We start from the raw sequence: 23,496 nt of genomic DNA, 5'->3' as shown, positions 1-23,496 counted from the left end.
ATCAGCATTCAGCAAGGCAATGGAAGTTAGGAGCTAGCATCCTTGGGACAGTATTTTAAATAATTTATATAGAAACAGTCAAGGGCCAAACCACTTTTGCAATCCACCTTCACCTCAGCTCTTCCGGTACTCAAAAATTCACTAGATCTGTACCTCACCTAGGTAAGAGAGAATTTCTAAGCCAGAATGTGACCACATTTTTGGTTTCTGTTTGGAACTTACAAACTCTAATGTACATGAAAAACACACCCATTGCAGGTTAGTAACACACTGGTCCTTATCCTTTTGCTTACATACTCAGGATGGCTACTGCCATCCCATGATTTTAGGTAGACATTTAGAATAGCTCATTTGTTCTTTACAAAGAGACACCAACCACCAATGCATATGTTTCCTTCAGACTGGTTTACAAAGACCTGTGGCTCTTTCCAGCCCCTTTTCACACATATATGGATATAATTTGTTAGTCTTGAGGGTAGGGACCATCTTTTTGTTCAGTGTTTGTACAGTGCCCTGCAAAATGGGGTCCTGATCCTTGACTGAGGCCTCTGGATGCTGCTGCCATACAAATAATAAATAATAATGCATGATGAAAATCACATATTGCCCCGATCCTATATTATAGACCTGCTTAAATTAACACATCCGTCTCCACACTATCATCTGGAGGCATTGTAGTTGACCGGGCTTCGCTGATGTACCAGAGTAGATTTTTGCCAGTGCAAATTTCTAAAGGTTGTGCTTGGTGACATGAAGATAGTAACATTGTCTGGGGTGTGTTGGTTGGTTTGTTTTTTTGCAGTATTGGGAGAGGAGATGTAACAATTTTTTTTCTTTACCCTTTTTAGTAGCTCTTGGCAGAGAACTGATCATCCTCTATACTTAGTGATTCCTTTTTCCAGCATTTCTTTTTTGAAAGTTCCAAGGTATTTCCAGTAAATAAATATAACACTGTGAAAAGCTAGTTTCCCAGGAAATTTGCAGCCCTTCGGGTATAGATCTCAACCCCCTGAGCATCACGCCATCCCGTTCCTTCTACACCTCTAGCCAGCCTCCCCCACACGCACTCCCATGACCTCCAGCTTGCACTGCCTGCAGTACGTGGTCTCCCCTAGGAACATCATCCTCATGAGGCTCGTGTTTTGTACACTTCCAGCCTGGAGTCCTGTGCCAGGCCTTTGCGTAAAACTAGATAAGGGCACTGTGAACTGCTAGGGATCTAGAGACCAGGAGTGGCAAAAGAAAAACCCCAACCCCAAAACCCCTCTCACTTCTTTATTTTCTGGTATAAATGCCTATTTCCTGGTCACTCCTGATTTTCTGTTCTCATCAGATGTTTAGTGGTAAGTAATAGGGTAAGAGTAATTTACATGCTTGGAATTAAGTTATGCTACAAAAATATAACGAATGCTTTTCTGGAGCATTTCAGCTGTGTAACTCCCATTAAGTCTTATGGGGAAAGCCCCATGGAACTCTTTAATCATAAGTAGATGTTCTTCTTACTGATCCCCCAGGGCTTGTACATCAAGGAGGGAGACATGCCAGTTGGCTAGGTATGTGTAAGGTTTGCCTGGATGAAGCATCCTTCTACCTACTGTCGTCCATGCTTCAACCTTACTCTCTTTATTGTTTAACTGTCATTGTGCTCTACTATTCATCCACTGAGCTGACCCCTCCTCACAGATATTCCTGTTCCTTTTGTGCTCGCCGCTCTTTGGCTGGATTTCGGCAATTGCAGGTAAAAGTTGAGAACCAGTACAACTTCCAGGACATGGCCAGCGTGGTAGCCATGGCAAAAACCTACGCCACCACTGAAGCATTCATCGACTCCAAGTACGACATCCGAATCCAGAAAATCGGCAGCAATTACAAAGCTTACATGTGAGTGTGTGCTCTCATGGTTGGACTGGGGACGGGGCAGCAGGGGGGGGAGGCTGTAATTGGAAAGAGACATTTTTATGAATGTGGTTTAATTGGTGTCTGCTTTGGTCAGGAAGAGGTGGCTGATTTAAGTTCCTTGAAGAATAGCCCTGGTGTGCTTTCACCTCTTCTCCTCTGCCCACAGATAGCTGCTCCATAACTCACCATCAGCGCCTTATTCGCAGGCTGTAAATCTATCTGTACCTGTCTTCGAGCTCAGCCTTGGACAGGTACCAGGAGATAAGCTTTACTCCCCTATCATTGCAGTAACTTGCTTTCTAAAAGGTCCCATCTCTCCTGACCATATAGACAAATCCTCCATCTCTCAGCACCCTCTAGTGGGAACAGTCACCACAATCTTACAACTTCAAGTGAAATATTAAAAACAAAGAGGTGGCCTATGTTACCACGTTGCATGCCCCACTTTGGCATGAGTCAGAGCCAATCCATGGAGTTTTACAGTGCAACTGACCCACCGCTACTATCCTTTAGCCCCCTGACCCAGGAAATTACTCATGCTGCTGCAGTGAGGTAACACCATCACAGTAAGAAACTGCCACTGAAATGGCGTGGTGCTAGATTATTAGTATTTTGTCATTTCTTATTAGTTATGAATATTTCTATTGCGGTAATGCCTAAGAGCCGTAGTCATGGACCAGGACCCTGTTGTACTAGGCACTGTATAAACACAGAACAAAAAGAGAATCTCTGCCCCTGAGAATTTACAATCTAAGTATAAGACAAGAGACAGCAAGTGGGGACAGACAGACTGATGGAGGAGTGCACGGACGAAATGAGCAACACTGGTCAGCATGATAGGCAGTGATCTCAGCGCACCAGCTGCCTAGCCAGGGTCAAGTTTTTTGTAGGCATCCTGGCAAAGGAGAGTTTGGAGGAAGGATTTGGAGGTGGATAAGGTATTAGTTTTGCAGGTGTTTACGAGGAGCTCCTCCCATGTGTGTGGGGCAACATGGGAAAAAGCACAAACGTGCTTGTTTGAACAGTTAGCAAGTGGGCAAAGAAGGCTGGCATCCTGGAGCAATCAGAGGTGAGAGCTGACGTCTCGAGTTACAGGGGTTAATATGGGCATATAGCATAAAGGGTCCGTGAGGACTGCTGGGGCTGCTTAGATCAACACATAGCATTACATGGGAGTATAGTCTCCCCAGCGGCAACTCCAAGTTCCATTCAATTTTTGGCCTCCTTCCCAGCTAAGACCATGTACGTACCTCACAATTGCTAATTTGTTTGTCACAATGACTGTAGGAATAGTGATAAGGGTCAGAAAAGTGGCGACTAGTGAATTCACTATATGCTCCTGGCAAAAATTAAAAAGCACCTATCCCAAGCTCTAGTAGTGTTTGACATCAAGTAAAAATAAAGTCATATAAATAAATAAAACAGTTCATTTCTCCTCACCCCAAACCAACTGAACAAGAAACAGCAAATAATCTAACTAATCCAGAAGTACCTGCCCTTATCAAGCAGCAGAATTCTAGATAAGTAGATGGGTCTGGCAGCATGCGCTTAAGGGCACCAGATAGAATAAACATTGTCATACACTACTTAGCACCAGGATTATTGTTAGTCTAGGATCTGTGTTCCCAAAACCCCAGGCTGGAGCCCTGGTGCTAGCACGGTTACATGAGACAGACAAATGTATGTGCCCACTTACTTTGCAACTAGAACTGCCCAAAATCCCTGACCAGCATCCTAGCACAGAGGCAATTAAGTAAATCAGAGAGATCTGGCCACTCTTTTCATGTCTGGAACTTCATGAGACACCCAATTACTTAGTGGGAAGGCAATGAGAGAAAATTAGTTTTAAATCTGACCCAGTCTATAATATTACAATCACCTAATTTTTCTAGCAGTGATGTCCAGGAAAAGCCTGACTCAAATGACTCAGAAAAGAAGTTTAAATGTCCTTTAAAATTCCCTACCTCAGTGACCTACCTTATCTAATCAGAGAGCAAAAACAATACCATGTGACAAATGTGAACAGTCACACTAATAGCCCATCCCACACAGGAGCAAATTTGCAAGCAATTGTTTGCTAAATAAAATGGTTTCCCATGAAACATTTGTCGAACAGTTACAAATAGGGAAGAAATCATTGAAAATCAAAGCCAGTTCATGAAGAGAGAAAAAGGCCAAATTCATTGAATGAATTGTTTGCTACAAAAGTTCCTTTGTCCTATTCATGGAGCCATTACTGGAAACGAGTTTGGGATATCTGTACAGCCATTCTCTGTTACTGACTGTTTCCTATGAAAGGTATCTGGTAATGGAGTTTATCCCAGTGCCAGACTGAAAATAAACTTTCTATGGGATAAACAAGTCCATTGAATGTCATATGAGAGAGGTGAGGCCATCCAGCCACTGACAATCAGGCCCTTGAAAGTGTTTCAAGTTGAGCACTCAAAAATGAAGGCATCCAAAATTACTGGGCTCTCTGGAACATCTTGGCCTTTAAGACTGAGAATATCAGTGTCTGCTGTAACATCAGTCAGAGAGAGGACTCTCTTGGTCTGAGTGCAATGGAATCAGTCCTCATGTTTTCATAACTGCCTCCCACACATGCAAAAACGCAAAAGCTCACTTCCTCCTGACTAAGGACTGTGTACACAGTTCTCTCTGGAATTTCTCGACTCTGCATCCACAATCTGACAGTGGGAGGATACTACAGAGTGACTATCTCATCCCTCCCCACCCCAGATACAAGTATACTTTCTTCCAACCCGTGACTGAGAGACTGAGTTCAGATTCCCATTGACTTTGGTGGAGTTACTGCAGATTTACACTGATGGTGAACACCTGCTTAGCCTATAACTAAAGCCACGCTGAAAACAACAAATAAATAGCCATGTGGCACATGCCTATAATTCCACTGAATGGATTTGGGTGACCTCATAATGCTGGTGAACCAGATAAGACTCAAGTAATAATTGTGCATCAGGGAAACCAACTGAAAGAAGTGACAAAAATTATATCAGCATCCCAACCAATGGACTGGAATGTTTGCTATGTTTTTTAAGGCTTGCAACCTGAGGGTTGTGTTGGACTGCCAGCTGCTTCTGAGTACCCCAGGTTGGTAGCAACAGTTGCCAAGAATACCCCTTGCCCTCTGCACTTAACAAGAGGGTTGTATCTTTTCTTTTAGACCTCACTCCAGATGTTCGTGCTTTTGTCCCCTTGCAGTTGAATGGATGCAGTGCACTCTGTGTGGGACCACAGCTTGTAATCCTCCAGAAACTGAGCTACAGTAGAATGGAATGGCCCAGTTATGAAGAGGTGGTTCACACAGTGAGCATATTACATCAGTGCTTCATGATTTGCACTGTCTAGTAGTTCATTTGCAGGTGAAATTTAAGGTGTTGGGCTTGACCTATAAAGCCCTACATGGTCTGGGTCCCTTTTATTCAAGAGGCCACCTCTATTTGTTTGACCGCCATGGCAATTAGGGTCATTGGAGGCATTCAAGCTAAGAACTTCTGGTATAAACAGTAGAGGTCTGGTGGCAGGGCCTTCTCGATGAGGAGCCCTTGGCCCTCAAATTCACTTTCCACCTTGGTTTGCCAAAGCCTTAATTTGGTGCCGTGCTGCAAGACTCACCTGCTCTCCCATGCTGGGAAGGGAGTGGATTTCATGAAGGTTGTGATGGAGCTTATGTTAATGATCAGGACAGCTTTTGAGAAAGTCTCTTTTTAAGATGGTTCGGTTGTATTTTATATTTGACTGAAACTTTTGCTATGTTCTACATGAAGCATCTGGACTAGAACATCAGATTGGCTCAAACAAACAAACCAGATAAACCAACCACTGCAGCAAAGCTGCACTCTCTGGAGCTCCCCCACATGGAATTTCCTGGTGTTACACCATAATATAGCTGCTTTTTTGATGGGAAGAAAAGGAGTACTTGTGGCACCTTAGAGACTAACCAATTTATTTGAGCATAAGCTTTCGTGAGCTACAGATCACTTCAGCTCACGAAAGCTTATGCTCAAATAAATTGGTTAGTCTCTAAGGTGCCACAAGTACTCCTTTTCTTTTTGTGAATACAGACTAACACGGCTGTTACTCTGAAACCTATTTTTTGATGGGGTATCTGTTTACATATTCCAAATATTTCTTTTCAATGCTGATATTCCATCATGTTACTAATCTAAATCTGGGAGTTCTCATCACTGATGAGATTTTGGATGTCATCAATCACGCAGGGCAATTTTCTGAACCCACATATTACAAATAAAGAGCCGTTCCTACTGGAAAGCTGGGAAACACAATCCCAGAAAGGAGCGTAACTTAGCGAGACAGAAGGAAAGAGAGGCTGAGAGTTGAATACTGTCCTTAGGTAATGGAAAAGGCTCAGAAACCTCAAAGAGGGAGGATTCTGTTCTGTAAAGAAAAGGTCAGGCAGGTGAATGATTTTGATCATAGGACAGGAGAGTTTGTGTGTGTGATAACCAGTAGTACAGCCTGTGATAATATCTTACAACTAATACAGCACTTTCCTCCCCAGATACTTGTCTAAACCATACTCAGGAATCACTTCACCCCCTTCTGAGATGGATCCCAGGAGCCATTTAACAGTTTGCGGCAGCAGTACATATTAGGTTAGAGCAGAAAGTGAAGAAGGAGGCCATGTCTATTTGAAACATTTCTCAGGAAATTTTAGGTGGGCAAAATATAATGACCCAGCTTTGAATTTAGCCAGGACACCAGGTTTAACACCTCTGCTCTTGTGAAAAGTGCCTTGTGATCTTTAATGACCAAAAATGATCAGGACTTTTCTGCATTTCACTGAAAAGATTATGTCAGCAGCAATCAGCATCTCCCAACACCATGCTGCTACACTGGATCAGGACTGGTTCAGAAAAAAGAGTCCCACCCACTGAATCACTATGCATGCTTTCTTCAGCATAGGAGTGTTTCATGGGTGTATCAAACACACTGATGGGATAATATCTTACAACTAATACAGCACTTTCCTCGTAGTCGAAACCATACTCAGGAATCTTGTGAGATCTGGCAGAATTACAACACAAGGTACTATCATTGCAGGCTGTGTCAAGTCTGCCTTCTTCCTAAGTGCAAAGAAATGAACTAGCCCAGCACTTGACAGACAAATACAGAGCTCAGAATTTGCCAGCAGCAGCATCTTCTGTTGAAATTCACAGCCAGTTACAATGAAGGAGATTTGGAGCATTTTACAACCTAAAAAACCTTTGGGAGAAGTTGGCGGTTGGGTCCCAGAGCAGGCGGGTCATTGAGATTAAGAAAGAGGGCACAAACAGACAGACTTTCCAGGCCACCACTACAATAGAAGCCAACCTCAGAGAGTAGTTCATATCTGACTTTTATGTATCTTTTCAGTCACATCTTTGCCTGGAGAATTACATATGCTTAGATTCTACAATGCCGAGCGTAAGGTTAATGATCTCAGAGGCGTTTTACAGTCATCTCAGCTTTCCAGGGTCTGATGTGTAAAAGGAGAAAAGTGTTCACAAGGCCACTACACATCACCCACCCAGCTGCAGAGAAAAGATGCCTCAAGGTTCTTAGTTGCTTGCTCCTAGTTTGAGTCTTTCATTTACTGGATGATCAGAATTTGTTGGGAGCACTGTGGACTGTAGGATTGGAAAGGACACCCAGCTGAATCACCCATATTCCCCACACACACTGAGTCAGGTGTGAAAACTACCTCTTTGGAGGAGTTGGTTTGTCATCCTGTGATTGGTTTGTTTTCCCAGGAGGACATCTATCTCTGGAAACTGGAAGGCAAACACAGGTTCTGCCATGCTGGAGCAGATCGCAATGACAGAGAGGTAAGGAAGAGAAGGGGCTTTCAAAAAAAAATGAGCAAAGCTGATACTGAAGCTACATCACTACTTAAGCACATGCTTAAAGCTAAGTGTGCTGTGCTTTGCTGAATAGGGATGAATGTAAACACATGCTTAAATACTTTGTTGAATAGGGGCAAAAGTGAGGGGTTGAAAGTGCTGGCTAAATCCAGGTATCCTGGTGACAAATCGGCTGCAAATTTAACTCCCCTACAAACACATGCATGAGGATATACACGTCTGCCACTGTGCTTAATTCTAACCTGCAGCACCTCTGCTATTTCTGTCCCGGCTGTTCCGGTGCATCTGGGTGCTCACCAGGAGCAGCCTCTGCTATTCCACCTCTGGGCATCTGAAAATTCTGCCTCGCAGGAGAAAGGGTGCTTGATGTGGAAGAATATCCATTAGGAAACCTGGTGAGACTGCCAGCCCCATTTCATTTGTGTCTGAGCTTGGATTTTGAACCCAGACACCCTCAAGCCTCCCTCCAGAATATACATGGCTCCCAAGAAACTGCCCTGTGGTACATGACCAGCATCCAGTCGCAGCTGCACATGAGTGGGCCTTGCAGCGCTTAGTGCATTAGCATGGGCATCCTGCTTAATTCACAGGGTTAATCCTGAGTGTAAACAGTGCATTCTTGCTGCCCTCCTCCTACACACAAACCCAGGGTGGGAAAGGGCCTGCTTACTGGAGTGCATTTATTGTGACTTTACAAGTTTCACAACTTTACAGATGATGAGGGGTGAAATAGCCTCCTATTCCAGAGAAGAGCAACAAAAAATGATTAAAGGTCTAGAAAACTTGACCTAGGAGGGAAGACTGAAAAAATTGGGTTTGTTTACTCTGGAAAAGAGAAGACTGAGGGGGGACATGATAACAATTTTCAAGTACGTAAAAGGTTCTTCTTCTTAACCTCTGAGGATAGGTAAAGAAGCAATGGGCTTAAAATGCAGCAAGGGAGGTTTAGGTTGGACATCAGGAAAAAATTCCTAACTGTCAGGGTGGTTAAGCACTGGAATAAATTGCCTAGGGAGGTGGTGGAATCTCCATCATTGGAGATTTTTAAGAGCAGGTTAGACTAACACCTGTTGTCAGATGGTCTAGATCGGGGTGGCCAACCTGAGCCTGAGAAGGAGCCAGAAGGAGCCAATGTACATTGCCAAAGAGCCACAGTAATATGTCAGCCTCTCCACACACACACACCCCCCCCCCGCTCCCAGCACCTCCCGATCAGCTGTTTCGTGGTGTGCAGGAGGCTCTGGGGGGAGAGGGAAGAGTGAGGGCACAGCAGGTTGAGGGGAGGGGTGGGAAGGGGGGAGTGGGGGCAGGGCCTGGGGCAGAGCCAGGGGTTGAGCAGGGAGCACCCCCCGCAGCACACTGGAAAGTTGGCGCTTGTAGCTCCAGCCCCGGAGTCGGCGCCTCTACAAGGAGCCGCATGTTAACTGCTGAAGAGCCGCCTGGGGCTTCGGAGCCACAGGTTAACCACCCCTGGTCTAGATAATACTTAGTCCTGCCATGAGGGCAGGGGACTGGACTAGATGACCTCTCGAGGTCCCTTCCAGTCCTATGATTCTATGATTACCTCCTCTGAGGGTGTGTGGCTGCACTTGGTCTCCTCGTTGAGGCAGGGAGTGACAAGGAAGGATTTATTAGTTGTATATACCATTTTCTTGTCCCATCCATATATGGCCTTGTATTCTTGCAGGTTCATCATTAGATCATGAAGATCAAGCTATAGGTGCTCTGGCTGCCTTCAAGATCATAGGCTCTTTTCTCCTTTTCCATTAGGTCTGCATAGGTAGCTTTGAGATCCTCGGTTTTCTCCTGTTTCAATTTCCAGCCAGTGTGAGAGTCCTGCTCGCAGATCTTCTGCTTTGAGATTTTTTTGTATTGAAATGGTCAGGACCACAGCACAGCTGCACAGAAGGAAAACCAGCAAAACTCATTCCCTCTCCCTGTTCCAACGTAGGGACAGCTGAGGGAGCATGGTCGCCATCATAATGCATCTCTTGTCATTCCCTCTCCTCTTCCAGTGCAGAGACAGCTGAGGGGGCACCCCATCGTACATCGCCTCCTGTTTCTGCCAGCTCATGTTCCTGTGGAAGGACAGCTGGAAGCAGGGGCTTCCATTATATAACACTTCCTGCTCTCACTCTGACACAGCAGCATATATTCAACAGGAGGGAAAGCAGTAATATTAAATGGATATACGGGTGATTGGGAACAGCTTGCAGGATGGTGATGTAGAGGAAACAAATGAAAAAGCCTATGCAGTTTGGGGCCGTATATTCAGAGACATCATGTCACAGAACAGAGAGGTAATAGCCACTCACTACAGAGCTCCACTCTGGCTCTCCACACCTAGAACATGCTGGCATCTCAGCGTCAGAAAGTTTTCCACAGGGGGGAATTCAGGGAAGAGCAATAAAAATTTCAGGGACTTTCTTCTGAGGAAAGATAAAATGAACTAAACATTTACAGCTTGACTAAGTGACACGTAAGTGGGGAGATTTGAGGTGTGTAAATACCAGTGAGAGATACAAATGATTTCATGTGGTTCAAGGGGATATACGTAGGAGTAGGGAGTTGATATGCAATGAAAGAAAATGTGGGCGTTCATCATGCAAGATCTCCTATTTCTTCCATCACCTGTAGAATAGAGGGAGGGGATGTCTCATCATGATAACTCTGAGTTGCTGTGAAGAGCATTCTGTGCACTTCCAGAGGCAGAGGGTCATCATCATCATCATCATCATCTTCCTATTACGCCTCTGGCGTTTAGGGCAGTGACGAAGCTCCTCCACTCCTGTCTGTTTCTGGTGAGTCTTTCAATGGTTCCCCAGCTGCGCCCCAGGTTTTCAGCTCGGCTTCCACAGCCCTCGTTTTTGCTTGCCTTCAGATGTCCATCTTCTTGCTACTCTGGTGGTGGAATCAGTTTCCATCTAAAGCACACAGCCGATCCATCTCCAACACCTCCTGGCAATGATGGTGCTCATATCCTCTTGGCTGCACTGTGTCAATAGATCTTGGTTTGAGATTGTTCTGGGCCAAAAGATATGGAGGATTTTTCTGAGGCAGGTTGTATAGAATGAAGACGGTTTGGACATGTTGTACGTTGTCATTCCCCCGCATTCTGCACTATAAAGTAGTGTTGAAAGTACGCAGCTCTGATAAATCTTGAGTTTGGTTTTGGTGTGGTATTTTGATGATTTCCAGACTGCATTTAAGCTCCTGAAGATGTTCCTGGCTTTATTGATTTTGTTCCGGATGTCCTGACTTGTTCCCACCATCCTGGCTGATGGTGCTGCCCAAGTATGTGAATGTTTCTACTTTGGTGAGAACATGATCCTCCATCCGTACTGGTGATCGTGAGGCAATATTAAAGGTTATGATATCTGTCTTATTGTGGTTGAATAAGGCAGAGGGTGGGGTGTCTATATTTGGTGGGAGGCTAAGAAAGTTGGCACCCTACTAGCATTATTTTAATCCTTGAGCAGCCAGATAATTCCCAGCAACATGTCTGTGTGGATTCTGCAGGTACAGACTGTGGGCGGACTCCTGCGCCGAGATGTTTGGAGGCCTCGATATTTGTGCCGTCAAAGCTGTCCACAGCAAAGATGGGAAGGACTATATCATTGAGGTGAGAGCTTGAGTGCCTGGAGGTCACACCTCCTGCATCCGAGTACGTCCACAAACACAAACCCTCCCACGTGTGCTGACATGCTCAGACAGTCAGACATACTCTAAGTACATGCTCTGCCCCTTGACCCAGTCATTTTCTCCTCACAGGGACCAGCATCATTTCAACTAATGTGCCCAAGCAACGACTCTCTGTGAGTCGCAACCAAATTGCCAGATACCTGTGAATGGGCTCCTGGGTCAACGTTAAGATTAGGAGTCAGGCTCAGGAGTCAGTCACAAGCAGGGTGCATGTCACATAGGAGCCGATGATGAATCGGATGGACCTAGAGCTGTAGGGAAGAGGACTATAAGTAGCGTGAATGAGCCTCATTGTCTTAATCAGACCCTGGATGTGCTCCTTAAAATCGTTTGCCCAGGCCTGCGTTTATTGAGCTAGCAGATAAGCAAGACAAGCCCGCAAGAGAGTTTGTGGGTTCCAGTCACACTGGCTGTGGTTGAGAAGGCAAGCGTTCAAAGTGATACCTCTCATGCCAGGGAGTTGAACAGGGGACTGGGACGGGTAACATGATCTGGGTCATTGGAACAGGACGGGTCATGAAAAGCTGGCAGGAAAATCAAATTGGAAACTCAAGAGCCACTCCGGGCGTGACCAAATCTGGCAACTGATCTAGTGTCCTCTGCTCCATGTGATGTTATTGGAAGTGAGGCTCAGCATCTGACCTGCTGTGAACTCCACCAACACAGCCCAGGCAGAGGAAGATGAGCAAAGCTGGCCTGCAGTTTCGTTCAAGGGTGCTGACACATTAGAAAGCTATGTGTGGGAGAGCACTCCCACCCACTGAGGCTTAGGAAGCTGATGAGAACCACATGAGCCTTACAGCGACTGCACATTCCAGTCTTGTGCATCTCCTCCTCAGGGACCAGGGACCTGTCAGAGGTCGTGTTATACAAGTGCTCTGCCAGCAATGAAAACATTAGCCTGCTTCTTCCAAATGGCAAGAGGGGCGCTGCTGTCATTCTGACTCCTCTGTGTGAGTTGTCAGGAGTTTTTATTGGAGCTGCTCCTCTTCAAACCCTACCCCAGAATAGAGTCTTTTAAACTCAACATACTTCAGCCTGTGTGTGTGTGTGTACACACCTGCCCGTGTCTGGGGGAAGGTAAGAAGGTACACACACCTGCCTCTCTGAATGCATGGGTGCCTGCATGTACACACACATCTTCCTGTGTGGTTTTGTATGTGGGGTGGGGAGTTTGACCCATCTGCCTTTGTACGGGTATGTGTGTACATGTCTGCCTCAGTGAGTATGTGTGTGGAGGAGGACTGCACACCTGCTTCTGTGTATGACTTTGGGATGGGGGTGGGGTTGCATACCTGCTTCCATGTTTGTGTCACTGAGTCGAGGGCACGCCCATAGACTTACACCCATTACCACATTGCACACACAGACAGAAACGCACACCTGAACACAAATCACCCTGTGATTCTACCCTGAACAAAACACACAGGGTGAGGTCAGCTGATACAAATCAGGGGAGCCACGCTGATTTCAACTGAACTAAGCCAAATTACAGCAGCTGAGAATCTGGCCCAGAGCATCTGCTATACCAGGGGTTCAGCAGGAGTTCAGATACCAGTCTGATGGGCACTGTATGGCAACATGACTGGAATAGAATAGAATAAAGCAAAGCCGGCACATTTTCTACTTTATGCCAGTTCTGAGAGAGAAACTGAGAAGTACTGTAATTACTTTCCCCAGTCCAGTTCCTTGAGTGGGCTTCTTTTTTTGGCCAGAAGCTGGTGGATTGGTTGTTTTGTTGCGGGGGGGAGCCAAACAGCTGCATTTCACTTTGTGAGAAGGAAAATTTGCTGTGAAATTTTGCAAGAAATGACTCCAAAATTTGCTGAATGAATAAATAAATGGTAAAGTTTGCACAATGGCATGGAACCAAGGAATGAATGTTCACAATGTGAAAACTGTTCCGAGAAACACTCACAAAATTAAAGCCAGCCAGATCTATGTCTTGTGAGATTTATGAGCATTGCTTATGGCAAACAGGGGCTCAGATTAGGAGCGAGGAGGTTGAGCGCAGGAAAGGAGGATTCTGCCACCCGCAAATCTGACGTAATTCATATAAATTTATCGTCAACCTGATTTCCATACTTTTACTGTATTATTAGTTGAGCTCTCCATCTTTATTTGCCACATGGCATTGGGGTAGTTTCGCAGTACTTTAAGGGCTACGTTCAGAGGTAGAGTCACTTCCCTTGATTTCAGCGCTCTTCACTCACGTAGAGCAGCGCTGACTTTGATTCAGCATACTGGTATTTCTTTCTCTGCACTAAAGGGCTTTGTTACCCAGTCTGGCATTTTCAGAATGGCTCAGCACCCCCAACTGAGACTAAGTTTTCAGAAGAGTTTCATTCCTCTTTAGGCACACGGATGAGTGGCCACATTTTCAAAGTTGCTCCGTGCACTGGGTGCATGCTGGGGGTCGTGCACTTGAAAATCTGGCCCGTTTTTGTGATCTAAAATAAGGCCACAATGATGAGTCATTTTACAGATGGTGGGGGTGAGTAAAACGATCCACAAAACTAAAGACCAATCAAATTTGGATTGACTTCATGTTTTTTATTCTTTTCTCATGGCTCTTGCGGCCAGCCGTGCCACATCTATTGCTATTGTAGAGCTCTGTGGATCTAGCCACATGCACTACGAGGACTCTGCTGCTCTGCGTGATGGCCTGTCCAGCCTTTCACCATTGTCGTATCAACCCCTTTGATCTGTCGGATCATCTGTTTCCTTCCTTCCCTCCAATCATCCAACGCCTCGACACTCGCACACGAGAACATGGAATAACAAACCCAGCCTCCAGCTCTTGGCGTCAGATAGAAGGCGGGGAAGGGGTTTTCCTGGATCTCTTCTCTGCCTTGCCGCCTTCCGTTCCCTCTGAGATATCTTATCGAGCAACAGCAGCTGTGTCAAGAGACAGCCAATGACCTTGGGCAACTACAAAGGCAGGGTTTGTGTGTGCTGACATCTTCCCCTCTCCCTCAGCTGTTCTTTGGTCTCATTCTCAGGAAGAGATAAGAGGAATATGTTTGTATTTCATATAGTCCATCTGGGTGGTTTATCTCAGCATTATGGGGCCAGACTCTGATCTTGGCACCTGTATAACTCTGGAGTAGCTGCATTGACACAAATGAGAGCATCATTTGGCCCAGAAAACCTGTGTCCTTTCTTATCAGCTTCGTTTTCTCCATGCCTTAGTCAGTGATAGCCCCGGGTTTGGGCTCCTTCAACCAATACCACAGAAGTGAGCTGGGTCAGAAACCACAAAATAAGACACAGAGACAACCTAATGCCTGATGTTGCTCATTGACTTTGATGGGCCTGAAACAGGATTAATTTAGCCCTAGATGTCTCCGTTTCTAAATTATACCCTGTCCTTTCGCTTCAGCCAGCATATCACATGCTGCTGCAGTAATGACGGGAAATAATTTCCAAGCTGAAGAGATGAGAGGTTTTTTTTAATACAGACCTATCACTACACAGTTATTTACACCAAGAGTTAGTGAGTGAGCAGATTACTTCACTGGATAATGGCTTGTTAAAGGGAACAATGGCACCATCTAGTGGTCAAAAACCATCCCTTTCACAGTAAATTAACAAGGTCAATGAAGTTGACATGGCTTTTCTACATATGAGCTGGTGTTAGAATTGCCAGATGAAATGGGGATGCCTCGTGGAGCTACGTGCTAGCGAGACCCCCTAATAGAAGTCCGGTTAGATTTCAAGTCCAATGGTTTATAGTTCTCCCAGCCACACCTTTGTGGCAGCCACACCTAGCTATCTCTGGACCCCAAGAAGCCTGTTCTACAAAGAAGCAGAGGAGATGACAGCAGAGTTGAACACCATTTAATGTATTTATCTGACCCCCTTCCATTTAACCTGCTCCGTGCATACCCTAGACTGGAACGGGCAAACTTTTTGGCCTGAGGGCCACATCGGGTTTCAGAAATTGTATGGAGGGCCGGTTAGGGGAGGCTGTGCTTCCCCAAATAGCCAGGCGTGGCCCAGCCCACCCCCCATCTGACCCCCCCCCCCGCTTCTAGCCCCCTGACTGCCCCCCGGGACTCCTGCCCCCATTCAACCCTCCTGTTCCCCTCCCTCTGACCGCCCCAACCCCTATCCACACCCCCGCCCCCTGACCACTCCCCCCAACTCCCCTGCCCTCTATCCAACACCCCGGCCCCCTTACCGCACTGCCTGGAGTACCGGGGGCTGATGGTGCTACGGCCACCCCGCCCAGAGCACCAGGACAGGCAGCCGCACCGCCTAGCTGGAGCCCGCCTCGCCACCGCGCAGCACAGAGCACCGGGTCAGGGCAGGCTCGGCAGCTGCGCTGCCCCAGGAGCTCGCAGCCCCGCTGCCCAGAGCGTTGCGCGCTGAGGCTGCGGGGGAGGAAGAACAGCAGCAGAGGGGCTGGGGGTGAGCCTCCTGAGCCAGGAGCTCAGGGGCTGGGCAGGAGGGTCCCGCGGGCCGGATATGGCCTGCGGGCCATAGTTTGCCCTAGACCATAAATCAAGAAAGCAATGGATTTTGGTACCAGTCCTCTTCTCATCAGATTTTCAAAATTAAAGCTGTCCACAGGCATAGCTTCGGGATTTTATATAAGTTCATATGTAACGAAACTAAAGTGGAGACCAAATTAAGGAGAGTTGAACAGTTACTCCATTAATAAGTCACCTCTATGTCAGATGGTCAGGTTGGAACTATCTGTTGATGAACTGACGACACAAACAGACTTCCTTAAACCTACCTATAGAAATGTGTGCAGAACATTCTGCTTAATAATAATAATAATAATAATAATAATAACAATAATATCTAGGTCTTACAGAGTGTTTTTCATCAGTAGATCTCAAAGCATGTTACAAAGGAGGTCAGTGTCATTAGCCCCATTTTACAGCTAGGGAACCTGAGACACAGAGGAGGAAGTGACTTACCCAAGATCACCCAGCCAGCCAGTGGCAGAGCTGAGAATAGAGTCCCAGTCCAGACTGTATGCTTGGAACTCTAGTGGGGCAGACTTGAGGTTGCAGTTGTTATCTGAGTGTGTCAGTGCCTTATCTAACAAATGCAAACTTTAATGCTGCATTTCCTGGATTTCTAAAGTTTCGTTGTCTTAAAAGGCACTAACATTCTGGTAGGTTAATAAGCACCCCCAACTGAACCTTAGCTTCACCATAATGAGGTGCTTTGTATGGGGCTTGGTTAATGTTTGTAAAGCTGTTGGGATACGACAAACAACTTTGATGATTATGGTGGTGTTTCAGGGATGGCATACAGTGTGGGTCTCGCCCTTTTTAAGACTGTGGACCCCTTCAAACCTTTCCTTCCTCACCTTCCCTGTGGTAATTGTAGTGTGTGTTTACATGGCAAAGTAATGTCAGCACTGCATAAAGGAGACCAGCTGAGAGGAAGTTTACTTTCATGGCATGGGTGCTGCTGTTTCGGGACATCCTGTCTATTTTGTGCCTGTGTTGTTTATTTCCTTATTTCCTGTAGAGCGTTGCATTGATTAATACCAGCTCTTCCCTGGTTGCCTCTAGTCCCCCTTGCACTAATCTGCACGGGTCTCTTTGCGGTTTGTTTCCTTTCTCCTTTATACCTGGAACCCTTCGGAGCATCATCCACAAATATCACCACAGTTGAACTCCAGAGAAACACCCATCAATGAAAGACATTCAATCAGCCTTTTTGGGTGTAGGAAGAAACTAGTTTGATTAAAAAAAAGTCTCTAGAAACTCGTATCAAGCCTAGGCCTGGGCTCCAACTGGCAGGAGGCATCGTTTCTCAAAAACTGAGATATGCACCAGCCATTGTGATAGGCAGCTCCCTCCACTTCAGGATGTGGGCAAATGATGGGAATAGGTGCCTGGGGAGGTAGTAACACAACGGAGCTTGGCATCCAATTGAGTGTCTAGACCTGCCCCTTCACTAGGAAGCCCCCTTAATAGCTGCCCTTTCTCTCTCTGTGCAGGTGATGGATAGCTCGATGCCCCTGATAGGGGAGCACGTAGAGGAGGACACACAGCTCGTAGCTGATCTGGTTGTCTCCAAAATGACTCAGCTTCTTGTGACGGTGGGATCTACCCCCTCACCTCCAAGGTCTTGGGTAAGTGTGGATGGAGCCATTCAGAAAAGCAGGTGCTTTCTCAAACCCCAGTGAGTGTTCAGCCAATCATGTACCTCAGTGGATTGAATGTTCTGGTTCTGTTGGACAGAGATGTCACCCCATACAAAGTATTGGATGATTCTGCTGTTACTGTTGCAGGGGTAGCTCTTCCATAAACCCTTCATGGGTTGTCCCTGAGCAATGTCTCTCTTCATATTACCATGGCATCACATTCTCATTCAGCTTATCCACCACACACATATACCCTGGGCTTTTTTTGGCTGGGTACAGACTGTGACCAAGACTACAAATTTTAAAGAGAAGCATCATCAGAGACAAACACTGTAGAAGTTTGGCAAGAGGTGGACTCAGAGTGGGCAAGGAATGGCAGCAGAAAGGGCAAGCGTAGGAGCATCTCCTGCTCACAAATGTCCAAGCAGTATGGGGCAGCTGTTGCTATGGCGACTCAGATTGGGTGGCATGATGGCAGGCAATAATATGTTGAGCTAGGCACCCTTGTAGGTGACAGCAGTGAGCTGATGTACTGTGGACTGGGGAAGAGGGGGTTAGAATCAGTTTAAAGACACGGCATCCAATAACTTCAGTAAAGAGCAGTCAGACCAACCTATGCCAGGGAGAGTCTGGAGGGATCATAACCCTGTCCCTCCCAGGGGGAATTAAGTCTGAGAGCTTCTGCAGGGTTTATAAAGAAAACTTATCCCCCATCTCTGCCCACAAAGAACGGGCAGATTCTTAGCTGGACCCCAGCAATACATGACTCGGTAGCCTATAAAGCCAAACAATGTGGCTTGTTCACTGCTGATGGAGCCCCTGCTACTCTTAGGGTCTCTGCTCCCATGAGTGACTATGGACATGAGTTCTGTGTGCATGTTGAGGAGACTCTAGAACTCTTTATAGTTTGGCTGCAACTCTCCATCCCCGCTTGACAGGATAGCAATCCCCCCAATTGAGTTTATTCCAGCCTTTGCCTCTCTGGTGAAATCTGGTGCATCCCAAAGGGAGCCAGTGAGGCTTTCTGCCACTGTTAGGCCCTTCTCTAATGGCATCCCTGCTTCTTCAGAAAGACCCTGTGTCTCAGCCACCAGTCCCTGAAAAGAAGACCTGGCTGATGTTGCCGTTCATCAGAACCCATCATTTCTGCTTTTAAACTGAGCAGTAGGCCTCACCGCGCACTCACCCCAGGCTGAGTACTGAATCCACCTTATTTTAGAGCAACATTTGCCAATGGCAGTTTTGAATGACTGAACCGCACCATGGCATGACATACCAGGGTTTAAATAAAAACATCTGTGAATATGAGTACTGTTTTTAAGCCTATAGCAGGAACGTCGGGAGGAGGGATTGGAGAAGAGTCAAGGCAGTAAAGTATTAAGTAAGACTTTCGTTTTAATAATACTCCTTCCCCTTTTCCCCTGAAGCTGTCAGTTGGTTCTTTATATAGGGAGGAACCCCTGTTGGATAGTCGTTAGATGGAATTAAAGATGCATTATTAACTGTCTTTTTGGGGAAAGAGAAAAAGTTAGTTAAGATGGTCTGGAGCTGTTGCTGCTAAAGTCCAGTCCTTCTTTGTTTAAGACAAAACAAGACAATCACACAACAGAGGAGAGAAAAGAACAGTAAAGATAGAAAATGCAGCTTCTGTGTCTGGTGCTGCCTTTCCCTTGCACCCTTGCTGCTGGGAAAACACAGGCACAGCACGTGGTCTGATCAGCCACGCTGAGATCTGGCAAACTATAGCAGTCTTCAGCTCTTTAAAGTATTGCTTGTGGCTGCCTCTCCAGTCCCAGGCTCATAACAGTGTTGCGAACGGAGGACTTGTCTGGGATGGCTAAGCCAGATGCTTATTAGACAGAAAGCAGAGAGAAAGGAAAGAGCAGAAATAAGGTAGGGAAAGAAAATGAAACACAGGGGAGGGGCGACAGCAGGAACCCAAGTCTCATATCCCAGGTGTTGTTCAGGATTTGGCTGAAGCTGGTAGCAATGTCACCTGATTCCCTCTCTTTGGCCCGGTGTAGTCAGGCTGCCTTTCAGGAACAGGACAACAAAGGCCCAACAGTAACGTGGTGGATCCCAGGAGACTTTGGGAGTGGCAGCCACAGTGACAAAGCTCAATCCTTCCAGCCCATGCATCTGGCCCCCGTCCATTTAGTGACTCCAAAATGAACACTGTCCAAGATGGGTTGGCAACCACATCCCAGTAACATTAACTAATTAAAACACACATCAGTGATTTCAACTATAAACATTTCTTCCCATTTCTAGACTCGTTTAGCTCCTTGTCATGCCAACCCATGACTTTGCCAGGAGCCTTGAAGGCCCCTTAACATAGTTCTTTTAACCTAAACAATCCAGTTTGGACCAGTCTATTTGTCTCCAACTTTGCTGACTTTCATAAACAATTTTATGTAACAGGCTGTGTTAGACTCTTGTTACCTTGGACAGCTTAGAGTACAGGCCTCTGCACAACAGTCCCGTGTTGTTTAAACTGTTTATGAATGATCAGAAAAGGAGAGTGAGCAGAGAGATAGCAAAATTAGAGAGGACTGGGAGAAACTTCAGCAAGACCTAACCAAGCTCGGTGAATGAGAAACACAATGGCAAACGAAATTCGATGTTGATAAATGCAAATTAATGCACATTGGAGGGGAAATTTTAAACTACTTATTTTAAATTAACTGTATCAACTCAACTGGCCTCATGGTAGACAGCTCAGTGAAAACCTCTGCTCAGTGCACAGCTGCAGGCAAAAAAATCAAACAAGTTGTTAGGATTCATAAGGAATGGGATGGTGAACAACATGGAGACTATTCTAATGCCTTTATACAAATCAGTGGTACAGCCTTATCTGGATATTGTTTGCAGTATTAATCACCCCATCTGAAAATGGATAGTGAACAACTAGAGGGGGCTCAGAAAAGAGTGGTGAGAAAGATCCAGGGCCTGGAAACACTCTCCTGGGAAGAGAGACTGAAATGATGAGCTTGTTCTCCTTAGAAAGGAGACAGATAAGAGGTAACATAATAAAAATATATAAAATAATGGTCTAGAGAAGATAGATTTGGAACATCTATTCTCCCTGTCTCTTAGCAGAGAACAAGGGGCATTCAATGAAATTAAAAGGTGGGAAATGAATCAAAGGAAATAACTAGACTGTGGTATTCACTGCCACAGAAAGTCATTGAGACCAAGAACTTGATAAGATTGAAAAACGGATTGGACATTATAGGGATGTCAGGAATTTCCAGAGTTATAATTAATCGACAATCCATGTGGAAGGGATATTAAACATCATGGCTTAAGCCAATTTCTAAGTATTAGAAATCAGGATGAGACCTGATAACTCCACACCTGTTTAGTGCGGGGTTCTTACATACTTCTGCCTTTGAAGCATCTGGTGCTCGCAACTGGGCTAAATGGGCCTCAGGTTTGATCCAGTCTGGTAATTTGTAAACCCACTTTTAAAAAATGTAACTCTGCAGTCATTCTCTTCTAGCTAAGAGTTTCCATGCTTTTTCCTACTCAGTTCTCCATCAAATACCATGGAACCTTACAGGCCTTATGCTGCAGTGGCAGAGTGTGTGTTGAAAACACCACAATATTCAAAATTCTGTCATCCCTAGGCTTCTCCTTTTGAACACGTTCTGACTGTAATGATTTTTTTCCAGCCTCAACAAGTCCAGCCTCAGTCAATGAAATCACAGACGCAGCCTCAGCCTGGACCCCAGCTTGGGCAATCATCCCAACCACGGCCACCTCCTCAAGGTACTGTACTCTAGGACCTCTGGCAAAGGAAACCTAGACAGTTCATTCTGGGATTCGATTCAGACTGTACACAGGAATCTCTTCACCCATCACTGAAATTGACAGGCAGCCAGCGTGGCAATAAAATACAGCAACTGTTCAACAGTGCAGAGTAACATCACACAACAGTTCAGAAAAGGCAGTCAAGAAGAATAGCATCTCCAGTGGAAAATGCAGGTAGAATTGAGCTCAGCAGAATGTAATTGCCCAAGCTGGAATTTGGTCAAGACATTGGGGTAACACTTTTACTCATGTACAAGAGTACATGAGATCTTTAAAGACTATTAGCTTTACTCTCTGAAACAGTGTATGTCTATTTTCACTTGCTAGGAGCATCGTTTTATGTGACTTTAGGATGGCAGAAAAGTCAGGCTTTGGTCTGAGGGTCTCTCATCTAAAAATGCTGAAGCATCCACCCACTGATAATGTTATAATACAGAAGCATGGATGGTGATGTGGCATACGAGCCCCTCATAGTAACTATCCAGGGAAGGTGCTGTTGACCCAAACTTCCATTTTCTGTGGGGAGAGCTAGTTCTCCCATTGATTCCAACCTTCCACCCCAACAATTCAGGCTCCCACACAAGACTCAAAGACAAGAAATGGTGACAATCACATGGAGAACTAAGGCACGCTGAGACAGCTTTACCTGGGAGAAGGATGGCAGGGTTCCCTTGGTGTTAAGAAGGCAAAGAACTGTACAGCAGCAACTCTGTAGATATGGGCATGTTGCCACAGACCAACAGGTTAATGGCATCCAGTGTCCATAACGAGTCTGAAATGTTTCTCCTTTCACTACAACCCGTTCCCCCATGCAGCTGCTCCTTGTTTAATGTGTCTTGTGCACCTTTGTGTCCATGTTCCCTGCAGGGGGTCCACGCCAGCCTCAGGGATCTCAGCCTCCGCGGACTGGAGCACCTCCACAACAACGGCTCTCTCCTCAGGGCCAGCAGCCCCAGAGTCCCCAGTCTAGCTCACCTCAGCAGCAGAGGTCGCCTGGATCCCCACAGTTAACACGATCTTCCACTGGAACCTCCCCAGTCCAGGCCTCCAGGCCAGGCATCTTTCCACCACAGCAGCCTAGACCCCCTGCCCAAGGACGGGCTCCTGCTCAACAAGGCCTTGGTGAAACAGCCAAGCAGCAGGCCTCCCCACATCCACACCTGAAGTAGGTGCCCTTTAAGCTAACAGATTTGTAGATCTGAAAAAGATGTCTTTAAAAGCGTCCTGGCTTAGTACATAGGCCAGGGCCTCGCTGATCCCTTGTTGCCAGGCAACAGCATTCTTCAAGACTCAGGGCTGGGCAACAGTGACTTAATTGGTACAAGTGCCCCTGTGCTGATGCTCTCCATGGAATTGGCCTTGGCAGATCCTTGGGCCACATGAGTGTTTTTTCAGGGAAAGCGAGAGATCCTTTGCATCTCTGAGATTTCACATTTTTTCTCTCTCACACACACACACACACACATTCTTTCTCCTTGTCCCCTCCTGCAAGGCACAGCTGCCATCCTCCCAGTCAAGGAAACACCATGACTGTCCTGTCATTGACCAGAGGGCTTGATGTGAATCACACCTTCACTCTCCCCTGGGGTTAGGCTCTGCATAAACCTTTGTTGCCCCAAATTTCCAAGCATTTGTAGTGAGGCTGGGAGCACTGCTATAAAGAGAGATCCAGATGGCCACAGCTTTGCTAAGCACCATGTCAGAGCAAAGCATGTGGTGCTCAAAACCCAGATGGCCACTAGTGCTCCCTGTGTTGGGACCACTAGTGGAGCTGACCTGGCACTAGCAATGGTGGGGGACTCTCTAGTGTAGACAAGGCCTGAAGGGCTGGGTGAACTGCTAATTCTGCCACCTGCAGATCGAAAGACATGCTTGGGTTTCCTGCATAATGAACCATTGGACCATTAGTCTGGCCTCAACAGCACTCATAGCCTCTGGCAGTGGAAAACTGAGACCTTGGAAATTAAGATGGGTCTCTGCTATAGCTGTGTGGAGCACGAGGCTGGCATCCATAATCATCTCTTCTCCTGCCAAGGGTGCAGCTGGGACCTTTGCTTTTCTTCACATACTGGATTTGCATGT

General features: G+C 46.1%; 1 protein-coding gene across 1 annotated transcript in view; it reads left to right on the top strand.

Moving 5' to 3' along the window:
- Positions 1-23,496, top strand: part of SYN3 (synapsin III) — a 279,080-nt gene that overhangs the window by 246,778 nt on the left and 8,806 nt on the right. Inside the window, exons 8-13 of the mRNA XM_084610849.1 lie at positions 1,739-1,881; positions 7,674-7,748; positions 11,304-11,406; positions 17,455-17,589; positions 21,276-21,372; positions 22,282-22,579. Of these exons, the coding sequence (XP_084466975.1) occupies positions 1,739-1,881; positions 7,674-7,748; positions 11,304-11,406; positions 17,455-17,589; positions 21,276-21,372; positions 22,282-22,579 (851 nt within the window). The remainder of the gene's footprint in view (positions 1-1,738; positions 1,882-7,673; positions 7,749-11,303; positions 11,407-17,454; positions 17,590-21,275; positions 21,373-22,281; positions 22,580-23,496) is intronic.

This window comes from Lepidochelys olivacea (genome assembly GCF_965140295.1).
Source record: "Lepidochelys olivacea isolate rLepOli2 genome assembly, chromosome: 1".
NCBI lineage: Eukaryota > Metazoa > Chordata > Testudines > Cheloniidae > Lepidochelys > Lepidochelys olivacea.
The sequence above is the reverse complement of the archived record's forward strand: the minus strand, read 5'-3'. Positions and strand labels throughout refer to the sequence as shown.